Source organism: Tenrec ecaudatus, chromosome 11 (assembly GCF_050624435.1).
Source record: "Tenrec ecaudatus isolate mTenEca1 chromosome 11, mTenEca1.hap1, whole genome shotgun sequence".
Lineage (NCBI taxonomy): Eukaryota > Metazoa > Chordata > Mammalia > Afrosoricida > Tenrecidae > Tenrec > Tenrec ecaudatus.
In genome coordinates, this window is record NC_134540.1 from 109,180,338 (window position 1) to 109,201,596 (window position 21,259).

Below are 21,259 nucleotides of genomic sequence, written 5' to 3' on the forward strand. Positions count from 1 at the left end.
GTCCCTCACACCCTTGGTCCTGAAGGTATCATCCACCCTGGATTCCCTGTACCTCCAACCCTCATATGCACCAGTGTACAACCTCTGTCCTATCCAGCCCTCTAAGGTAGAATTCGGATCATGGTAGTTGGGGGGAGGAAGCATCCAGGATCCGGGGGAAAGCTGTGTTCTTCATCGATACTACCTCACACCCTAATTAACCCATCTCCTCTCCTAAACCCCTCTATGAGGGGATCTCCATTGGTCGACACTTGGGCCTTGGGTCTCCACTCTGCACTTCCCCCTTCATTTAATATGATATATATATAGATGTACATACATACATATATACATATACACATATATACACATACATACACACACTTATATCTTTTTTTTTTTTGCATGATGCCTTATACCTGGTCCCTTGGGTACCTCGTGATCGCACTGGCCGGTGTGCTTCTTCCATGTGGGCTTATTTGCTTCTGAGCTAGATGGCCGCTTGTTCACCTTCAAGCCTTTAAGACCCCAGACACTATCTCTTTTGATAGCCGGGCACCATCAGCTTTCTTCACCACATTTGCTTATGCACCCATTTGTCTTCAGCGATCCTATCATGGAGGTGTGCAGTCAATGATATGATTTTTTGTTCTTTGATGCCTGGTAACTGATCCCTTTGGGACCACTCGCTCACTCAGGCTGGTGTGTTCTTCCATGTGGACTTTGTTGCTTCTGAGCTAGATGGCCGCTTGTTTATCTTCAAGCCTTTAAGACCCCAGTCACTATCTCTTTTGATAGCCGGGCACCATCAGCTGACAATAATTTCTTAATACAAATTACTTTCTTATTCATATATGAGTATCACTGATTCTGTTTCTCTAGACAACCCAGCTCAACACCACATGCTCGTCTCAACACTGTCCACAATAGCAAGAAGGTGGAAAGCGATGTCCACAGGTGGAAGAATGGATGAATAAGCTGGTGTATACACACACGCGCATAATGATGCGACTGTAAAACACTTCACGACATGATGGATGTGGAAGAGACTATGTCGAGTGAAGTTAGTCCCACACAAAAGAGCAACTATTGTATGGCATCATTGTCATTAAGAAATAAAAATTAAGGGAAGGTTTTCATACCCAAAGAAACAGACTTTGCTGATTCCAAACGTGGGTAAAAGGAGGCAAAGAGCAGCAATGGACTGAAGGCTCGACAAGTTAGCAAGGGTGAAGGGGAAGATATTATATAGGAGGGAGATGGCCATGAGGAGGTTTGATTCGTTGTTTAAGCGGTTGCATACAACAACAATGACCTGGTATGTAAACCCTCACCCAATTCACAATAAAAGTTTAGAGGAAAAATGTAAGACAAAGAATAATGATGAAACTGCAACCCTTGTACCATAGATGGATTCGGAGGACTTTACGCTGAGTGAGGTCACTCGTATACGGAAGGACAGATCCTATATGCGCCAACTGTTGGGGAAAACAAAGAAACGGATTTGATGGTTACTGGTGTGGGAGGGGGAAGGCGGGCAGGGAAGTAATAAGCTAGAGGGTAGGCAGGTGTGAACTTGAGTGAAGGGGAATATACTATAAGAGGGAGATGGGCCCCCCCAAAAAAAGAAGTGGGGAGCTCAACCTATTCAGAGGTTTGATAAGGTTTTTTTTAAGTTGAGTAGTATAAAAATGATCTGATATGTACACCCCCACTTAATTCACAATTTAAAAATTTTTAAATAGCATATATATTAACCAAAAAAATTTGGAAGAACACATTGCTACAGGGTATTTCCCCTCCCTCTCATGAGAGTCACTCCCCTACCTTGTATTATTGATGGTTGTCATGTTATTCAGCGCACTCTAGAGTGGGGAGAAGAGAATGAAGTTCTGTGGACCAAACTTTACCCAGTCTCTTTTAAAGTGTTTTACGGGTTGTTTTCTTCTATCTTGGTTTTCAGCCCACCAGAGCAGAGTGACGATGATCCTGTTTGTCCTGGAGCTGGAGTGGGTGCTGAGTACGGGACAGGACAAGCAGTTTGCCTGGCACTGCTCAGAGAGTGGGCAGCACCTGGGAGGTTACCGCACCAGTGCAGTGGCCTCAGGCCTGCAGTATCCTTTGCTGGGCAGAATTCCTTGGCGGGAAACTTTGCTATTGACTTTCTTTTTTCTATTTTTAAAATCGTTTTATTGGGAGCGCTTATAGATATCATTACATTCCATAGTTCAATCCTATCAAATGATATTGTACAATTGCTACCATAATCAGTTTCAAAACATTTTCTTTCTTCTTGAATTCCTTGATATCAGCTCCCCTTTATCCCATCCTACCTTCCCCACCCTACCTCCCAGGAACCCTTATTTTTTATTTTTTGCCATATCTTACACATTCCAATATATCCACTCACATACAAGTCTCATGTTCACTTCCTCGAGGGGGGTTATACAGTCATGTCATAAATGCTATGGGCTCCCTCTTCCCCCCTTTCCCTTCCCTCTCTTTCTGTGCTCTCAGGGAACCATTAATTACTCCTGGGTTATCTTTCTTGGGTTTCATGTATTGAACGGTCTTAATTACACAAATGAACATACACAATTGACTGGCTTTCTCTTATTGACAGTTTTAGGTAAGTGAAATTGAAGGGTTTGTTTTACTTTTATTTGTAATTAAACTGCTCATAGACTTTTTCTAATGGACAGGCCCTCGCAGGCACCCTGTGTAAGGTGTAGGGAAGTGAGGCGGCTTCACCTGCAGTGACCCTGCTGACTGGGTTGCGCATGGGTTTCTATGGCACAGGGAATGGCATTTAGGTACGATACGGCCAAGATAGGTGAGCCTCAACCCACAGAGCGAATTAAGGGCATTGTGGAAAGTGGAGATAAAATGATCACTAAAATACAATATTTTATTTTTTGTATAAAAATCTATACATAGTTTTTAATGTTTGAACAATCTTATTGGTGACTGGGAGAAGAACCACAGGATTCCCACTCATTTTACATATAGTGACAGAGAGGCTATCATGCTAAGAGCAGAATAAATTGTCTACATGGTAATATTACAAACTTTGTTTCAGCAAGGAAACTTTTCCAGGGCATTCAAAGTTACAGTCCTTATTACCTTATCTCCAAGTTACTAGGGTCCCGTGAATAACACCCTATGGTTTACTCAGATCCAACCCACTGGATCCCAGGATGTGCAGTCCCTGACAGTTCTGGAATATGTGTCAGGGACGCTGCTGTGAGTAGTAAAGAACCCTGGAACCTAGGGGGTTAAAGGAGATAGACCGTATCTCCACCTTTTGACAAATGTGGAAGTATGTGGAAACACATTAATTGTCAGCAAGAAGAAATAAGATTTTTTTGGTGCAGATATGACAGTAGAATATATGTAGTCGATGTCACTATTGACTTTTCTCACTTGTAGGGCAGTATTTTAAGCTAAATTTTCTAAAGAAACAAAACCAGGATACACAAACATATGTGAAAGAAGTTTATAAAGAACATTTTTAACACGGAAGCAGCCAGCACAGTCTATTTCAAGTAAAAGGGTCAGGTGCTAGCTAGAGCCCCATCTAGATTTATGCAGCTCTCAGCCAGTAGGCTAAAGATATTTTCAACTAGAAGGGCACTTAGAAACCCTCCAAATGAGCCAGTTGAACCTTAGAAAGGGTCCCTTGCCTATGTAAAGCCACTCGGCCAATGAGTAGGAAAATCACCACCATGGTCAAATTCACGCTGGGTACATCAACTAGAAAAAAACAAGCATACAAAGTGAAGGAATCTGCAGAAAGCCTGAGAATGGCGTCAGATACTATCAAGAGAAGCAAGCTATAGCTCAAGATCCAGAGCAAGAAGAAACAACAACAGGAGTCTAAAGAGGACTTTGTATGAGAAATCATGGGGAAAGTTCTTGACCATCACAAAGGAGGGTAAAATAACAGTTCAAAGAGCTGAGAGAACCTCAAATAGGATAGCCCCCCCCCAAAGAAAAACACCATGACGTATCATAGTGAAAATCTCCAATTTCAAGAAAAAGAATCCTGTGGGCAGGTAGGAAAAAAGAAGAAGAAGGGTAACCTACAAAGGAAAACCAGTAAAGATATGTACTGACTTTTCAGCAGAAACTGTGCAGGCAAGAAGACAGTGGAGTAGCATATATAAAATTCTGAAAGAAAAAAACGAATCAAGAATTCTGTATCCAACAATATTTTTTTATTTGTTTGTTTGTTTGTTTGGGACCTTCTGATGCCTGTTACGTGATCCCATCGCACAAGCTGGTGTGTTTCTTCCATGTGGGCTTGTTGCTTTTCTGCTAGATGACCGACTGCTTGTTTAACCCCAGACACTGTATCTTTTGATAGCTGGATACCATCTGCTTTCTTCACATTTGCTTATGCACCCATTTTGTCTTCAGTGATTGTGCCAGAAGGGTGAGCATCACAGAATGTCATATTGTTGAGAACAAAGGGACTTGGATCAGAGACCCAACACTCAACTGTAGACAATGGGATATCTCCTCAGAGAAGGGTCACAAGGAAGGAATGAGAACCAGGGCGCAGCATAGCACCGATGAAACACACTATTCCTTTGGTTCTGTCACGCTTCCTCACCCCCCCACTATCATGACCCCAGTCCTGCCTTTCACTGTGGGCTAGACCAGAGCTTGTATACAGGTACAGATAAGAGATAAGAGCTCAGGATACATGGAATCCAAGAACAGGAATGGGAGTAGTGATACCAGGAGGGTAAGGAAAAGGTGGGGAGAGGTAGGGTGAAAGGGTGGACCCCTTCACAATGATCAACACATAAGCCCCCCACCCCCTGCCCCAAGGAGATGAACAACAGAAACTGTGGGGGAAGGGAGATAGCGGCTGGTGTACAATATGAAAATAGTAATAATTTATAATTTATCAAGAGGTCACAAGGGTGGGAGGGAGGGTAAAAAGAGGAACAGATACCAAGGGCTCAAATAGAAAGTAAGTGTGTAGAAAATAATGATGGCAACATATCTACAAATATGCTTGATACAATTGATGTATGGAATGTTGTAAGAGCTGTAAGAGACCCCAATAAAATGATCTTTAAATAAATAATTAAAAATAATTCAATATCCAGTAAATTTATCTCACAAGTATGAAGGAGAAATAAATATATTTCTAGACACGGGAAAACTAAAGGAATTTGTTAAAACAAAGATGAATCTAACCTCCCCGCTCTCCGCCAAAAGGAAAAACTAACTGGTGTGTTCTAGACAGAATCAACAGCAACAGTGGACAAACCTGAGAGCATCATCCAGGACGCTACCACCCAGAGACCAGTGCAGTGAGAGCATCACTCAAACACAACTCAGAAACAGAAGGAACAAAGACACCAATAACAATGTAAAGAAGGAGGCAAAAGGCAACTGAACACAAACATAGCAAAATGACAGCAACAAACTCGCATATATCAATGATGACCTTGTCAGATGAATTAATGCAACAATCAAAAGAGAGAGCACACTGGACCCATCTAATCGCTGTCTACAGGAGACACACCTTAACCTCATGCCTTACACACAAAAATAAACGAAAACTCAAAAGATGGCAAAAATCTGCCAAGCCAATGGCAACAATGAAAAGGCAAACGTGGCAATATTAATTTGACAAGACATATTTCAAAGTGAGTCACAGACAGGAAAGGACACATATTATGATTAGAGGAATAATACACCGAGATAACTAGAACTCAAAACCAAACTCACTTTTATCAAATCGATTCCAAATCATAGTGAGCCTATAGGACAGCATAGAAGTGCCTCTGTGAGTTATTGAGACTCTACCTCTTTACATGGATGGAAAGCCTCATCTTTCTCCCAGGGAGTGACTGGTGTTTTTCGACTGCTTGCCTGTGATTAGCAGCCATTGTGTATCCACTATGCCACCAGGGCTCCTCATCAGGAAACTATAACCTCAATAAAAATATACATAGCCAATGAGAGACTCTCAAAATAAATCAGTCAAATTTCACAGAATTGTAAACATTTGACAATCACAGTAGGAGACTTTAATGCACTACTCTCAATGGCAGACAAGTTATGAGGAAAGAACTCAATAAAGAAACAGAAGAGCTAGACACAAAATCAAGAAGTTCGACCGCCTACACATGTACAGAGCAATCAACCCAACAGTAGCACAGTATCCATTCTGCTTCAGCACACACCATATGTACTGTAGAGTAGACCACATGTTAGGACACTCAGAAAGCTTCCTGGAAAAAAATATTGATACCCACTCATCCATTTTCTTGGTTCACAATGTTATAGAAGTGGAAATGAACAATAGAAATAACAGGAACATAAAGACAAACACATGAAGACTTCAAAACGTGTTGGTAACAGATCATATAAAGTGTGAAATTAAGAAACCCCTTGAAACAAATGATAACACATCATACCAAAACTACTGGGACTGAGCAAAAGCAGTTATCAGATGGTAATTTATAGCAATCAATTCACACACATGAAAAAAAAAAGATAAATCCAAAATCAAGACCTTAATATCTAACCACTAGAAATAACATCTAACAACTAGAAGAAGGAAACAACATAAGCCCCCCTTAAAACAAGGGAAAAAATCTTAAAAAGTGGAACAGAAATAAGTGAACTGGAAAGCAAAGCAATGAGAAAAATCAATAAGATTTTTTTTCAAAGTATTAACAATTGACATACTGCTGGCAAATTCAAAAAAGAAAGAAAAGAAACAAAAATCTAGAATTACTGATGAAAAGGGCCATATCACAACAGATCCAAATGAAATAAAACATAATTGTACTACAAAAGACTATATTCTAACAAGTTTGATAATCTAGACAAAATGGACTAATACTTAGAAATATGCATCTACCCACATTAATGCAGGTGAATATAAGAAACCTCAACAGACTCACAACAAAAGAAGTAGAGAAAGTTAAACTTGCATACAACAAAGAAAAGCTCAGGACTGCCTACATACCGGGCCATGCTGCTTATGGTGGCACTGGAGAGGGGGCGCTGAGCTGTTGGGTATGAAGTGTAACAGAACAGACTTTACCACCTGAAACATTTGCTTCAAGTTCCGATCAGGCAAGAAACAAACCTCATAACAACCAGCAAGACTAAAGAAGAGTACACTTAAGTTGAAGACACAACACTTGATCTGAAACAAGAAGTTGGTGCCTACTCAACAGCTTCGAAAGAGCACTTCCCAACGTTGCTAGCAGCTTTGCTTTCTTCAGTGCTGTACTGTGAGGTTGCCCGGTGCAGCAGCAAACACATTCTTTATTAGCTTGATAGATCATTTTTCTTTTTATTGATGGATCATTTCTCTCGCTCTTTTTTTAATACTGACAACTTTCACCGTTTGAAATGTGTGCTGAAAAAGAAGAATCAGCAAATACTACTGAAAGTGCAATATTTGATTATCGCTGCGAGATGAACTTTGATCCAAACCTTCTCCACAGCACTGGACACAATGGGTACCCCAATGGTACTTCAGCAGCACTGCGTGAAAGTAGGGTTACTGAAAAACGGCTAGCCTCTTAAGGATTTATTCACTGTTCAGAACATCAAGCTAGACTATTCTCCCACTGTTCACAGTACAATGGCAACCTGCAGGACTTAAAAGTAGATGATGTTGAATGTGAAGTATCATCTGACCGGCGGACTGGGAAACCCATTGCTGTTAAACTGGTGAAGATAAAACCAGAAATCCTCCCCGAAGAACGAATGAATGGACAAGAAGTGTTTTATCTGGCATACACCCCTGAAGATGTTCAGGCAATGTTCAGCTAGAAACCGGAGAGAAACTAAAGTTTGTAATTGACAACAATAGACATCTGGTGCCGTAAGCGCTCGTAATATTATGCTCTAGAAAAAGAAGCAAGCTCGCTGTCAAGGAGTAGTACGTGCCATGAAGGAGGCGTTTGGCTTTATTGACAGAGGTGATGTTGTAAAAGAGATATTCTTTCACTGAATTTAAGCGTGATCTATAAGCCTTACTGCCTGGAGATGATGGGGCGTTCACAATCCAGGACAGAAATGGTAAGTTGCAACAGATGTCAGACTTTTGCCACAAGGGACACTTATCTTCGACGGTATCAGCATTGAACATTTTGAAGGCACTGTAACTAACCAAAGCTAGCCCAAAGTACCCAGTGAAAACCAGAATGACCCATTGGCGGGCCGCATCCAAGTTGATTTTGTAATTCCTAACGAACTTCCCTTTGGAGCCAAAGATACATAATCCAAGGTGACCCTGCTGGAAGGTGACCATGTTAGGTTTAATATTTCAACAGACTGACGTGACAAATTAGAATGAGCAACTAATATGGAAGTTCTATCAAATCCATTTCAATTCACTAATGAAGCCAGAGATATGGGTGGGATTGCTGCCATGAGAGATGGTTTTGGTTTCATCAAATGTGTGGATCGTGATGCTCGTATGTTCTTCCACTTCAGTGGAATTTTGGATGGGAACCAGCTCCATATTGCCGATGAAGTCGAGTTTACTGTAGTTCCTGATATGCTCCCTGCCCACAGAAATCATGCTATTAGGATTAAGAAACTTTCCAAGGGCATGGTTTCATTCCATTCCCATTGCGATCATCTTTTCTGGGCACTGTAGAAAAAGAAGCCACTTTCCCCAATCCCCAAACCACTAGCCATATAAAGGCAAAGAGAAGGATGGCATTATTGCCTATGATGATGTGGGTAAAACTGACTGTTGCTTTTCAAGCCAAGGATGTGGAAGGATCTACTTCTCCTCAAATAGGAGATAAGGTTAAATTTAGTATTAGTGACAAACAGAGGCCTGCTCAGCAGAGTGCAACTTTTAGATTGTAATTCCAACTCTATGAGGCTGTTGGGTTACGTGGCAATGCTGAAGGATAATTTAGGATTTATTGAAACAGCCAATCAAGATAAGGAAATCTTTTTCCATTACAGTGAGTTCTCTGGCGACGGCGATAGGCTGGAATTGGGAGACACAGTCAAGTATAGCTTGTCCAAAGGCAAAGGCAATGAAATCAGTGCAGAGAAAGTGAATAAGACACACTCAGTGAATGGTATTTCTGAAGAAGCTGATCCCACTATCTACTCTGGTAAAGTCATTCGTCCCCTAAGGCGTGTTGATCACCACAGACTGAGGACCGAGGAATGATTGAAATTGTGGAAGAAGGGGGTATGAAAGGTGAGGTGTATCCATTTGGCATAGTTGGGATGGCCAACAAAGGGGACTGCCTGCAGAAAGGGAGAGTGGCGAGTTCCAGTTGTGTGTCCTGGGCCAGAATGCACACTGTGGCCTACAACATCACACCCCTGCGGAGAGCCACCATGGAGTGTGTGAGAGATCAGTTTGGCTTCATCAACTATGAAGTAGGAGACAGCAAGAGGCTCTTTTTCCACGTGAAGGAAGTTCAGGATGGCATTGAGCTACAGGCAGGTGATGAAGTGGAGTTCTCGGTGAGTCTTAATCAGCGCCTGGCAAATGAAGCGCCTGTATTGTGTGGCGTGTCTGTGAAGGCCCCAAAGCTGTTGCCGCTCCAAGACCTGACCGGCTGGTCAATTGTTTGAAGAGCATCACCCTGGATGATGCTAGTGCTCCTCGCCTCATGGTTCTTCGTCAGCCAAGGGGACCAGATAACTCAATGGGATTTGGTGCCAAAAGAAACCTCCATCAAGCTGGTGTCATTGACTAATCACATCCACAGAGCGCATCATTAATCCACTATGATCAAGTTGGGGGGTGGGGGGTGTTGGTGAAGGGTTCAGAATATCTCCCTCTTCATCCCTCCAAAAATCTGGAATACTTACTCTAATGAGCTATTACACCAGTTTTGACACCTTCCTCGTGTTATGTTTAATAAATAAATAAATTTAAGGAAACCATTTTAAAATTATGCACAGTTGCAGCCTGGAAAACCTAAGGTGGCGCCTTATAGTATCAATTTCAGCAGCTTTATTTGGTGCATTCAATGCAACTGGTAATTGCAAAATCCACTTCGCCTGTGCTCTAAGTGAGACCTATAGTCTGTTTGTTGCCTTGCTTGCCCTATGCCATTCTGCCCTTGATATTGAAATATCAGTATCTGCCTTCATACTTCCGGCGAGATGTTCTGCCTTAGCACTCAGTTGCAATTCCTTTTTTATTTCCTCTTCATTTTGCTTTAATTCTGAGGACCAGATGAGGGTAGATACTATGACCTTTTAAAAATTACAAAAACTTATAATAGACAGACCGTTTGCTTATGTTGATTGCCACATTAAGATGTTATTTTTCATATCATTTATAATCTTGTCACAGTCTACTTAACGAAGTTTGGTTAGATATCTATGAAATTATCTTCCAGAGTAGTTTTTTTCCCCTAGGATGGGGCCAGGGAGGGGGTAACTTTACTACAATTAGTATGTATGGTGCAGAATTTCACACAAATGAGGTGTGCCAGCAGTGTGATAATTTAAACATAGTTAAACAAAAGCAACAAAGGATGAATGTACAAATTTGCTGCTGCTTAGACCACTGCAGCTTCTAGGACCCAATTTCTTTTCTTGATTAAAAACAAAACAAAAATTTTTAAAAATTGTACCTGAAATGAATCCTGTTTTTTTTAAATTAACCAGTAGCCACCTGGTCTGGTTCCCATGTCATGTAAAATAACAGGCACTGGAGCCCTGTTGTAGCTTCTGCTTGGCCTATCACAGGAATGAGTTGGTCTAATTTCATGACCCTCATCATCCAGGGTCCCTGGCCAGTGAGCTCATAAAGCTTTGTCTAACACGACAAGGGTCTACTCAAGGGGTGTAGGGGAGGACGCTTTATCTTCCCATTGTCGTTTGAGGTTTTGATCTTCTCTGGGTAAAGAGGCCATTTACCTTTGTAAACACAAAACATTTTTGGTTTCTCCAATTTACTGTTAATGGCAAAAGAATGGAAGCGAATAAAGTTTTACTGATTTTTGAGAAAAAAAAAGAAAGAAAAGCACAGGACCAGATGACTTTGCTCAAATTCTACCACCTTTGTTTGTTTGTTTTTTCTACCACATATTTAGATAAGTGCTGTCACCAATTCTACACAGGCTATTCCAGAATATATAAAGCATCAGCAAACTTCCAAACTCATTCTATGAAGTAAGAATAACCCTGATGCCAAAACCTGGCAATATGTGGTTCAATATTTTAAAAAATCAATGTACTCTACCACGTAAACAAGACAGAATAAGAAACATATGATCATATCAATAGATGCAATAAAAGTATTTGACAATGTTCAACACATTTCTGATGAAAAACCCTCAGCAAAATATGAATAGAAGGGAAATTCCTTAACATAATAAAGGCCATGTAGGAAAACAGCTAATATTATAATCAATGTGGATAAACTGTACACATTTACCCTGAAAATGGGAACTAAACAATGGTTCCCATTTTCACCAATTTTATTCAACATCATACTGAAAGTCTTAGACAAAACAACTGGAATAAAAATGGAATTAAGACACTCTTTTCTAATTGGGAAAAGAAGTAAAGTTCTCACTATTTGCAGATAATATGATTTTATAGAGAGAGAACTCCAAGGAATGCACCAAAAAATAAATGTTGGGAACAATTCAGGGTTTTGATAAAATAACAGGATACAAGATTAACAAGTAGAAATCAAATTTGATTCCCATATACAAGCAAAGAGTATGCTGAAAAAGACATTAAAAAGCAATACCATATAGAATAGCCACACACAGAAAATGAAATATAGGAATAAGCCTAACAAAAGAAACAAAAGACCTTTACAAAGAGAACTACAGAACATTATTACAAGAAACAAAAAGAGACTTGCACATACGGAAGAATATCCCATGCTCCTGGATAGGAAGACTTAATATTGTAAAAATATCAATACTACCTAAAGCAATGTACACATACAATGTATATTATGCTCCAAATCCCAACTTCATTTTTTAACGAAATGGAAAAATTAATGCCTACTCCATATGGAGGGGAAAGATGCCCAGAATAAGCAAAGAACTTCTCAAAAAGAAGAACAAAGTAAGAAACTACCCGATCTCAAAACCTACTACACAGCCACACTAGTCAAAACAGCCTAATATTGGTACAATGATTGATATATCGACCAATGGAACAAAATAAAAACCCAGAAATAAAGGCATCGACCAGCTGACAACTTATGTTCAACAAAGACCATAGAAATACTCAATGGAAAAGGGACACCCTCTTCAGCAAATGGTGCTGGAAAAAGGTTTTCCATCTGCAAAAAAAGAAAAGAAACGGTTCCCATTCCCTCACCCCCATGCACGAAAACGAACTCACGATGAATTAGAGACCTAAAAGTAAACCCTAGAGCTCTCAGGATCATCAGTGTGAAAACTGGGACAAACGGAAGGGTCTGTTGCAGTTCACATACAGACCATCAAATATAATAAAGGGAAGTACACACAATGAAGACCAAATAGATTACTGGAAACTATTAAAAATAAAACACTTATACACTCCAAAAGAGTTAAACAAGAGCCCATGGATTGGGAAAAAAATCTTTAGCAATGACATACCACACAGGTGCTGATTTTAAAATCTAGAATTCTGCAACAATAAGAAGAAAAAACATTCTTAAAAGATGGGCAAAGGATATAAGTAGACAGTTCATAATGAATGGCCTTAAATGCCTAACACATGAAGATTTGCTTATGATTGCCAATCACTGGGAAGATGACAATTGAAAACAACAGTGAGAACAACTTTACACTCACAACAATATCCCAATTAAAAAAAAAACCACAGTGAAACATTCTGGAGAGAGTAGACAGATTGGAACTCATATACTTCGATTGGCTTCTAAATATTTACAGCCTTTGTGGAAAGCTCTACCTAAAATAACTGCAAAAAGAAATAACATACAAAAGCAATACCTTTGCTGAGCATGTGCCACAGAGAAATAAGAGACAGAACATAAACAACTGCTCTTCATATCCATTGCAGCACAGTTTACAATAGCAAGAAGCTTGAAAAAGCCCAAATGCCCATAAGCATAAAAGTAGATAAAGAAACTCTGGGACATACATGCAAAGCATCCCTAAAAAACAGCAATGAAAAATACCTCATGACATTGGTGGACCTAGAAACCATTATGCTAAGTGAAGTTAGTCAATCACAAAAGGACCAGTTGTTAGATGATCCCATTAGTATAAGAATAGACAACAGACAAAAGTAGGTTCCGTTTTCAGGTCATGTAATCTTCCAATCCTGTTATCCAAACAACGAGGTAGCGAGGTCTGCCTAGTGCCCATGAACCATGTGTCACCCTCTATATGTACACTTTAAAAACCACTTGGACAGAGAAGACCTTGCCTCAACTGGTGTCATTTTCTCAAGATGAGGGGATAGGAAAAGATCATTACTTGGTTGCCATATAACATTGTGCTAAGGTTGCCCCAAATTAATAGACACTCCTTACAAGAGTGATAAGTGAACCTTAATCGAAATCAAGTCACAAGAGCAGAAGGGAGGCATATATGTATCAGAGAAGGCAATTATGTTTCTGTTGGTGTGTAAAGCAAGTGGAGTAACCTCCCATCAGGATAAAGCTTCTTCATCTTTTTTTTTCCTGATAGGTATGTGCTTATACCTTCGTGAATGAGTGAAAGTTTTGCTCTTATTACCAACCCCACTGTGTAAATAGTGTCCAACTCCTTGGAAGTTTAATCTGTACAAGTCCTCAGTTTAGTTATCCCTCAAAGCCAGCCTATACTTGTATAATTTCCTTTTCTCAAAAGTGTTTTAAATTGTATACCATCGGCTAAATCCATGACACCATCAGTAGAATTACCTTATGCCTCAGGAGGATGGATAATTAATAATGTTCTTTATCATAAAATGATACTGATGTCGCTAAAGTAAACTAGGTTTTTATCTATAAACTATGGATATATGAATGGATTTGAGATTTGAACTGAATTCTAGTCCCAATCTAAGAAAAATTCGTTCTTAGGACGTGTTCTTACTCAATACTCCCTGTCATGATGAGATCACTGAAGATAATGGGTGCTATAGCACAGTGTGGGGAAGAAACTAGATGTTGCCTGGCTCTCAGAAAGAATAGTATCTGTAGTCTTCAAGGCCTGTTCTTAAAACAAGCAGTCATCAAAGTGTGTCACCAACTAAATTCCTATGGAAGAAGCTTGCCAGCCTGTGTGATACAAGGCTTGTCACCAGTAAATCCAAATCCAATGGAGTGTTTGGTATCAGAGCTTAATTTGTGAACACGCAGTTTGCAGACGTCTAAGGGTGACAGTGGGAAGCCTAAACTCCATTTGCAGGGTCCCCCAGTGAATCTCTTCTGATAATGGGCCAGGATTATGAGTAACGTTGCTACCAGACAGAGAGCCAAGTTGATTTATGGCAGGTGTAGTTAAATTAAGATGTAACACCTTATCATTTTGATTTCCTTTTTGACCCATTTTAAAGTTGTTTCGTTTTAATATTTTTTACTTTTTTGGTGTTTTTCCTGTTTTGTTAGTCAGTATTGTTGGGGTTTGTTTGTTTCCTTATGTCTGACTTCTGTATATGAAATCTAGGACCGGCAAATGTTTAGCGCTAGTAACTGAGTTACTAATTACCTAGGTGCATGATTTTCTTCAGTAAGTGCTTGAGGGCAAGCCCGGGGGAATGGGAAGCTAACAACAATCGGTACCAGAAGAAAATGTTCTGAAATGGATTGTGGTGATGATTGTACAGCTTTTCATAATATGATTTAATAATTAAATGGCATGATATGTGAAGTATATGCCAATAAATCTCTTTAAAAAAGAAGGGTGTGCCCTGCTTCATATACAGTTCTAAAATTTGATCTTAAAGGTGCTCTCAAAGAAACAAAGGATGTGGCTCAGCCCACACTCTCCACCAGTGATGACAGCTCACTCCTGTTCATCAGTAGAGCATGCCCTCTCAAATGGACAGATAACCATAGGCATATAAAACCGAGAGCCATACTATATATGAGAAATCATGACTAGAAGGGCACATTAATTACCATAACTCAGTGGGTTATGAATTATAACCACAAAGTCAGCTAGTTCTGAACACCTTCATTCTTGAAAACCCACAGGTCCACTCATATAGGGCCACGATGAGTTAGAATTGACAAGATGGCAATTCATACTGAAGACTGTAGTCTTCGATTTTCTTTAGTAAGTCCTCTTCACTGTCAGCAAGCCAGGTTGTGTCATCTGCACATCACAATTTGATAATAGGCCTCATTCCATTCATGATGTCACATTGTTCTCTGATTATTTGTTCATCATACAGATTGCATAAATATGACCAAAGGACACTCCCTGGGACATGTGCAGTATACCCTTCCAATGATCACTTCTTGGTATACCTACAGGCTCCATTTGACTGCTGTGAGGTGTTCTAGAATTCTCATTTTTCCAAGTTGTTTATCGTTTGTTATGAACTACAGAGATAAGTACGTTTCTCTGCAGAGTCAATAAAACAAACAGCTTTTTTATGCTGGAATCCTTTGCTTTCAGCCAAGACCCACCTGACATCATCAGTGTTATCCCCTGTGCCACGTCTGCTTGAAATCCGGCTGGGATTTCTTGCAGCATCCTGTTAAGGTACTGGTGGGATAATTGCTGAATTGTCTTCAGCAACATTTTATTGTTATTTGATAATTTTTGCATTCCACAATCTCCTTTCTTTGGAAGAAGCACAGATAAGGATCTTTGATAGTCAGCTGGCTAAGGTAGCTGTTGTCCAGATTTCTTGGCATAAACAAGCGAGTGCTTTCAGTGCTTCATCAGCTGGTTGAAACATTTCCATTGGGTGTGTTGTCAATTCCTTGGACCTTGTTTTTGTGAATGCCTTCAGTGCAGCTTGGATTTCCCCCTTCCTTGATCATGTGTTACCTCTCGGTTAAACATCTACCAATTCTCCTTGGTACAACGACTTTTCTTATTCCCTCCATCTTCTTTGTATGCTTCCTGCATCACTACAATAGACTATTGTCTAGAATGTGGCACAGGGCTGGGCAACATTTTGTTGTATTATACTCAAGCTCACCACGAATCAGTCAACTCAGCGGCAACCAATGACCATAGTTTTTAAAAAGAGATTTCTATTACCCAAGCCAAGGAATAGGGGTAGGGGGTGGGGATATGGTGTTTTCTCTTAAGAAGCTTATTTAAACTATCTGAAAATAGAAAACAAATATACAAAATTAAACTGGTCTTGATTAGTAGTCTTTGCTGTAACATTCAAACTACTAGCTCTTTCTACAGTCATCTCTAGAAGTAACCTCTTTTTTTCTTTTTAAATTGCCTGCATTTAACCAAATGACACAACAAACTCACTCCGAGATAGCAGAAGCCTTTTTTTTACACTTGCCAGAGAAACTAGGATCATCAGCTAAACCTTGCTGATAAGGTAAACCTGAGACAAAAAAGTGAATCCATTGCTGTTTTGTCCATCAAGACTCATAAGGAGCCTCTCTGTAGGTTCCAAGGCTTTACATCGTTACGGGAGCAGATAGCCTCTTCTTCCTCCACCTTCCACTCTCACCCCATCCAGGAGTGGCTGGGGGTTTCTACTGCGTATTTTGCAATGAGTAGTTCAGTGTGTACTGGCTCCACATTAAAGGTGGGAGCTGAATGCTAAAGACCATCAGGCCCTCTGGAAGAGCCCTTGTCTGCACCTGCTCTGCCTTTTGTTAGGATTTTGGAGCCAGGTGCCAACCTAAGTCCTGGGAGCATATAAGGGGGCTTCAAAAAGTCTATAAAGAAACCGAATTAAAATATAATCTAATTTCTCTATGAACTTTAAAAATATATATCCATGGCTTTACCAGAGCTTAAATACTGACAGAATAACAGAGCTGTGCTTTTATCAGAACTTCCTTCTCAGCCAAGAACCAGAGGTTTTTCCTGGGAACTTTCGGGAATTCAGATTGTCATAGGCAGGTCGTGCAGTGTTAGGGTTCACATTTAAATATGAGGGTAACCATGTTTACTCAGTGCACTCACCAACCACACTCTTCTCCTTTCCTTTCTGTCACCTTCCATACAGCGGTGTTTCTGTGAATGATGAGGGAAGAAAGGAGACCTGGTAGAACAGCATAATAGATTCAGGATAAGGATTCCCCATTTATGAACTATTTCTCATTTCCACCTCAAGCAGTCATACATCCAAGATAACAAGTGACAAGATAAATCAGATTAAATCCAGTGGTTTTTTTTTTCCTTTTATGGGTTTTATACTGCTGGCCTTGCATTAGTTGTTCAGTGCTTACTGGTCAGCGCCACCAGGGGCTGAAGTCCTTAGTGGAATGTGACTATGCATGGGAAAGAACCGACATTCAAGAGCTGAAGAAGACAAAGGGACTGACCCAGTTTGTAACTTGAACTACCTTCTGCATGACTTCAAATTCTCTTATTGTTTTGACTGAGGAGCTGAAAGTTCGAACATTAAGTGACTTACGATTACAACAATGATCAGGAAGGACAAGGCTCAAAAGAGTAAGGTGACTGTGTACTGATAGACGATAGCTACCAGGCAGGATAGCGTGGCAGCCTTTGACTCTTGCTGGTGCCTTGCCAAGTGCATTCTGACTCCCAGCACTCCGTAAGTACAGAGGAGAAGCGCGCCTTCGGATTGTGCAGGCTGTAATCTTTTCCAAAGAGGTTGGTTACCAGGCTAGTTGGAGGCATCTTTGTGTGGGCTCCAACCATCAGTCTTTAGGCCAGTAGTCAGGTGCTTAACCATTGACATTACCCACAGACTCATTGAACCAGGTTCACACTTGAGTCTTAACATTTTTCTGCCAGCCTTCTGCGCAACTGACTAGAGCAGAATTGAGAGGTTTTCCCCAAATCCTACAGCACTGAAAGGTTTGGACATTGAACTGTTTTCCACTTCACTTTCTACTCAGACTTTAGTCAATTGCATGTTTCAGTGTCTTGATTTTTGACCATGTTTTTGTCATGTTTTTCATGCATCAAGAAAAATAATTCAGGCAATCTTCATTTAGAATTTTAGAATTATATTCATATTGGAAACATTTCCAAGATGTCAACTTATGTAGTGAAAAGTTTTCCCACCAAATAAAGTGTGTGGTGTGTGTGTAAGTAAACTTCAGTAATTTTGTCTGATATTCACTTTTTTTTTCATTTTGAGCAGTCAACTCCCCTTCACATTGACTACTATGTTATTTTTTATACTCCCACTTACCCTTTGATGGCTTTCCTTGTTTTCTATTCAAATGACACCTTGTCCCTTATCTGCCCCAGTCCTGGAATCAGCTTCTTTTTATGAGAAACAGTATCCAAAGACAGAAGCTAGCTTACAGAAGATGAATGTGGCACCAGGATTGGAGGGTTATTATCAACCTGCGATGTGCAGATGCCACAAGCTCGCTTGCTGAAAGTCGGAGGACGTAGAGCCCTTGCTGGTGAAGACCGAGGACCGCAGCCTGTTGTGTGGCCTGTTGTTCACTGAAGAGAAACAAAAGTCCTCACACCTGGACCAGTGAGAAATGCAGAAAAGATCCAACTTGACACGGATTTTGTCTTGCATGGATCTGTAATCAGTGCTCGTGGAAGCAGCAATCAGGAGATCAAATTGCATTAGGTAAATTGCTTCACCAGCCCTCTTTACAGTATTGAAAACCATGGATATTACTTTGTGGACTAACTTATGCCTGACTCGAGCTATGATATTTTTAGCCTCCTTGTATGCATGTGAAACTTGGACATTGAAGAAGAAAGACTGAGGGGAAATCAATGCATTTGAATTAGGGTGTTGGTGAAGACTATTGAACGTCCCATAGACTGCCAAAAGAACAAGCAGATCTGTCTTGGAAGAAGTACAGATAGACTGTTCCTTAAAGGCAAGAATGGCAAGACTTTTCATCTCATGTGCTTTGCACATGTCAACCAATAGGGTCCTGAGGAGCAATGTGTAATTGGAAGAGAACATGAAAGAGACAGCAGATAAGGCATGGAGTCTGGAACCAGAGGGTGGGGCTTCTGCATTCTCCACCAGGCTCATATAATCTTGGCACAGGCAAGTCCTGTCATACACATAACAGGAGTGCATGTACTGGGGGCATACATGTAGCAGGAAGAGGAGGTCCTAGGGGCACACACATGACAGCAAGGCACCTTCGTAACGGGGTGGGCAGGTTTTAGAATGAAAATGGTGCCTTAACCTTGGTTGACCTTGCGCTGGCTTGACTTTGCGTGTCCCTGAGTTCTCCAGGGAAACAGTCTGTGATCAGTATCAGATGGGAGTGGGCTGCGCTTACGGTGGGTCGGATATAGGGTCTGATTGCTGCCCTTGGCAGACAACCTTTTGGCGGATCACCTTCCAGGGTACCCTAAGTAACCATGAACTTGTAAGAAGCCCCTTGAGATTGGCATTATTACAGGGGGCATTGTGGGGAATAAGTTAGTTAGGAGAGTGTGCCTGAGAGTCATCTCCAACTCACAAACCTACAGGCCTGCCTCCCAGACTCCTGAAATATGATTGTAGAGAATTTGTCCACGCACACTCTCTTCCCAGGTCTCCATTTCCCACGCGGACAGACCAGCCTCTGGAGAAGGCTACCATGCTTGGATAAAGTGGAAGAGCAGTCCAAAAGAGGAAGGCCCTTGATGAGATGGCTTGGCACAGGGGCCGCGACAATGGGCTCAAACCTAACAATCCTAAGGGTGGCGCAGGACCAGGCAGGGTTCGTAGGGTTGCTATGAGTCGGAACCTGCTTGACGGCACTTCCCAATCCAGAGACAGATAAGAAATATGGGAATAAGTCAAAATAGAAACTTTTATTAAACAAAAATTTTAAATATGAAGCGATTGTTTATTGGCACCTCTTCCATCTACATCTACACACATCTAAAGGTAATGTTTCCATCTTTCTAATACTTTCTTGAAGAATTCTGCCCTCTTCAATTTATATCCTGTCAGAATGGCAGTTTTAACATCCTCAAGGCACTCCTTTTAAATGTTCTCTGAGTCTTGGAACAAAATTCTAAAGGGTCAAGATCAGGGTGAATAAGATTTCCCAACGGAATTTTCTGAAGACAACCCTTGCTACCCCAGAAGAATGAGCAGCTGCATTGCCATGATGGGAAAAAGTCCTTGTTACAATTTTCCTAGCCTTTTCCCAAACAATTTGGTTTTCCATTTTCTTAAAACTTTATAATACGTTATCTTACAGTTCTATGTTCCTACAGAAAATATACCAGAATTACTTCTTAGATTAAAACAACACAAACTTTATTGCCCTAATCTAGTGAACTTTTTTGCTTGAGTTTAACTGACCCAGCAGATCACTTTAGAAGCCACTATTTGGATTGGATACTATTTTTAACAGATCCTAATGGGATTAAGACAAGTGGATTACTAAAAGCATTTGACTGTGGCCATCCACTGATTGCAGAGATATGTTTAAACATGTGTATTTGGGGAAGCACACCCATCTATGGACTATAATACTGCTTTCTTATACTAGTAATAATACTTTTTTAAAAACCTTGGTATCCAATGCATTGATGTATCATAGCTTATTCATTAATTCCTTTATTGGTAGCCTTTGGTATTATTTCAAACGTTAGCTATTAAAATAAGAAAGAGTAAATTTCCTTAACTGTATCATTTCAGACAATTTTTATTGTGGCTCTGGAATTATCTGTAGACGTGGGAAGAACAAACACAAGTATTTTTGCTAATTGCTGCCAAGTTCCTTTTCACATGGGTTGGACCATTTTACATTCCCGCCTTCAGTGTAGGAGAATGCCCATGTCTGTACATCTGTGCTGCAGAATATGTTGGATTTTTGTAATCTGATTAGAAGATAAATGTTGTCTTATACAATTTCAATTAGCATTTATTTTATAACGAATGGGGTTGGGATAGCAACTCTACCCCTTTAGCTATAAACCCCAAACCAAACTCACTGCCATTGGGTCGATGCCAACTCATAGTGACCCCATAGGACAAGGTAGAACTGTCCCTGAGAGTTTCTTAGACTGTACCTGTTTACTGGCATTAGAAAGCCCCATCTTTCTCCTGGGGAGCGCCTGGTGGTTTCAAACTGCAGACCTTTTGGGTCACAGCCCAACTTGTAACCACTACACAGCCTCACCTGTGCCATTCTTCCTAGTCCATCTGAATGGCGATTCCACCTGGGCCCTGGCAGTCCTTTCCTTCTGCTTCGTAGGCATAGTAGCCCACCTCCTTGGCTTTGAGTGCC

General features: G+C 40.6%; 1 protein-coding gene and 1 pseudogene across 1 annotated transcript in view; both read left to right on the top strand.

Annotated features, from left to right (window-relative positions):
• The window catches only part of WDFY2 (WD repeat and FYVE domain containing 2), a 211,489-nt gene that overhangs the window by 150,971 nt on the left and 39,259 nt on the right, over positions 1-21,259 (top strand). The window contains exon 5 of the mRNA XM_075563489.1: positions 1,943-2,093. Coding sequence (XP_075419604.1) covers positions 1,943-2,093 — 151 coding nt within the window. The remainder of the gene's footprint in view (positions 1-1,942; positions 2,094-21,259) is intronic.
• Positions 7,435-9,710, top strand: LOC142460862 (cold shock domain-containing protein E1 pseudogene; annotated as a pseudogene).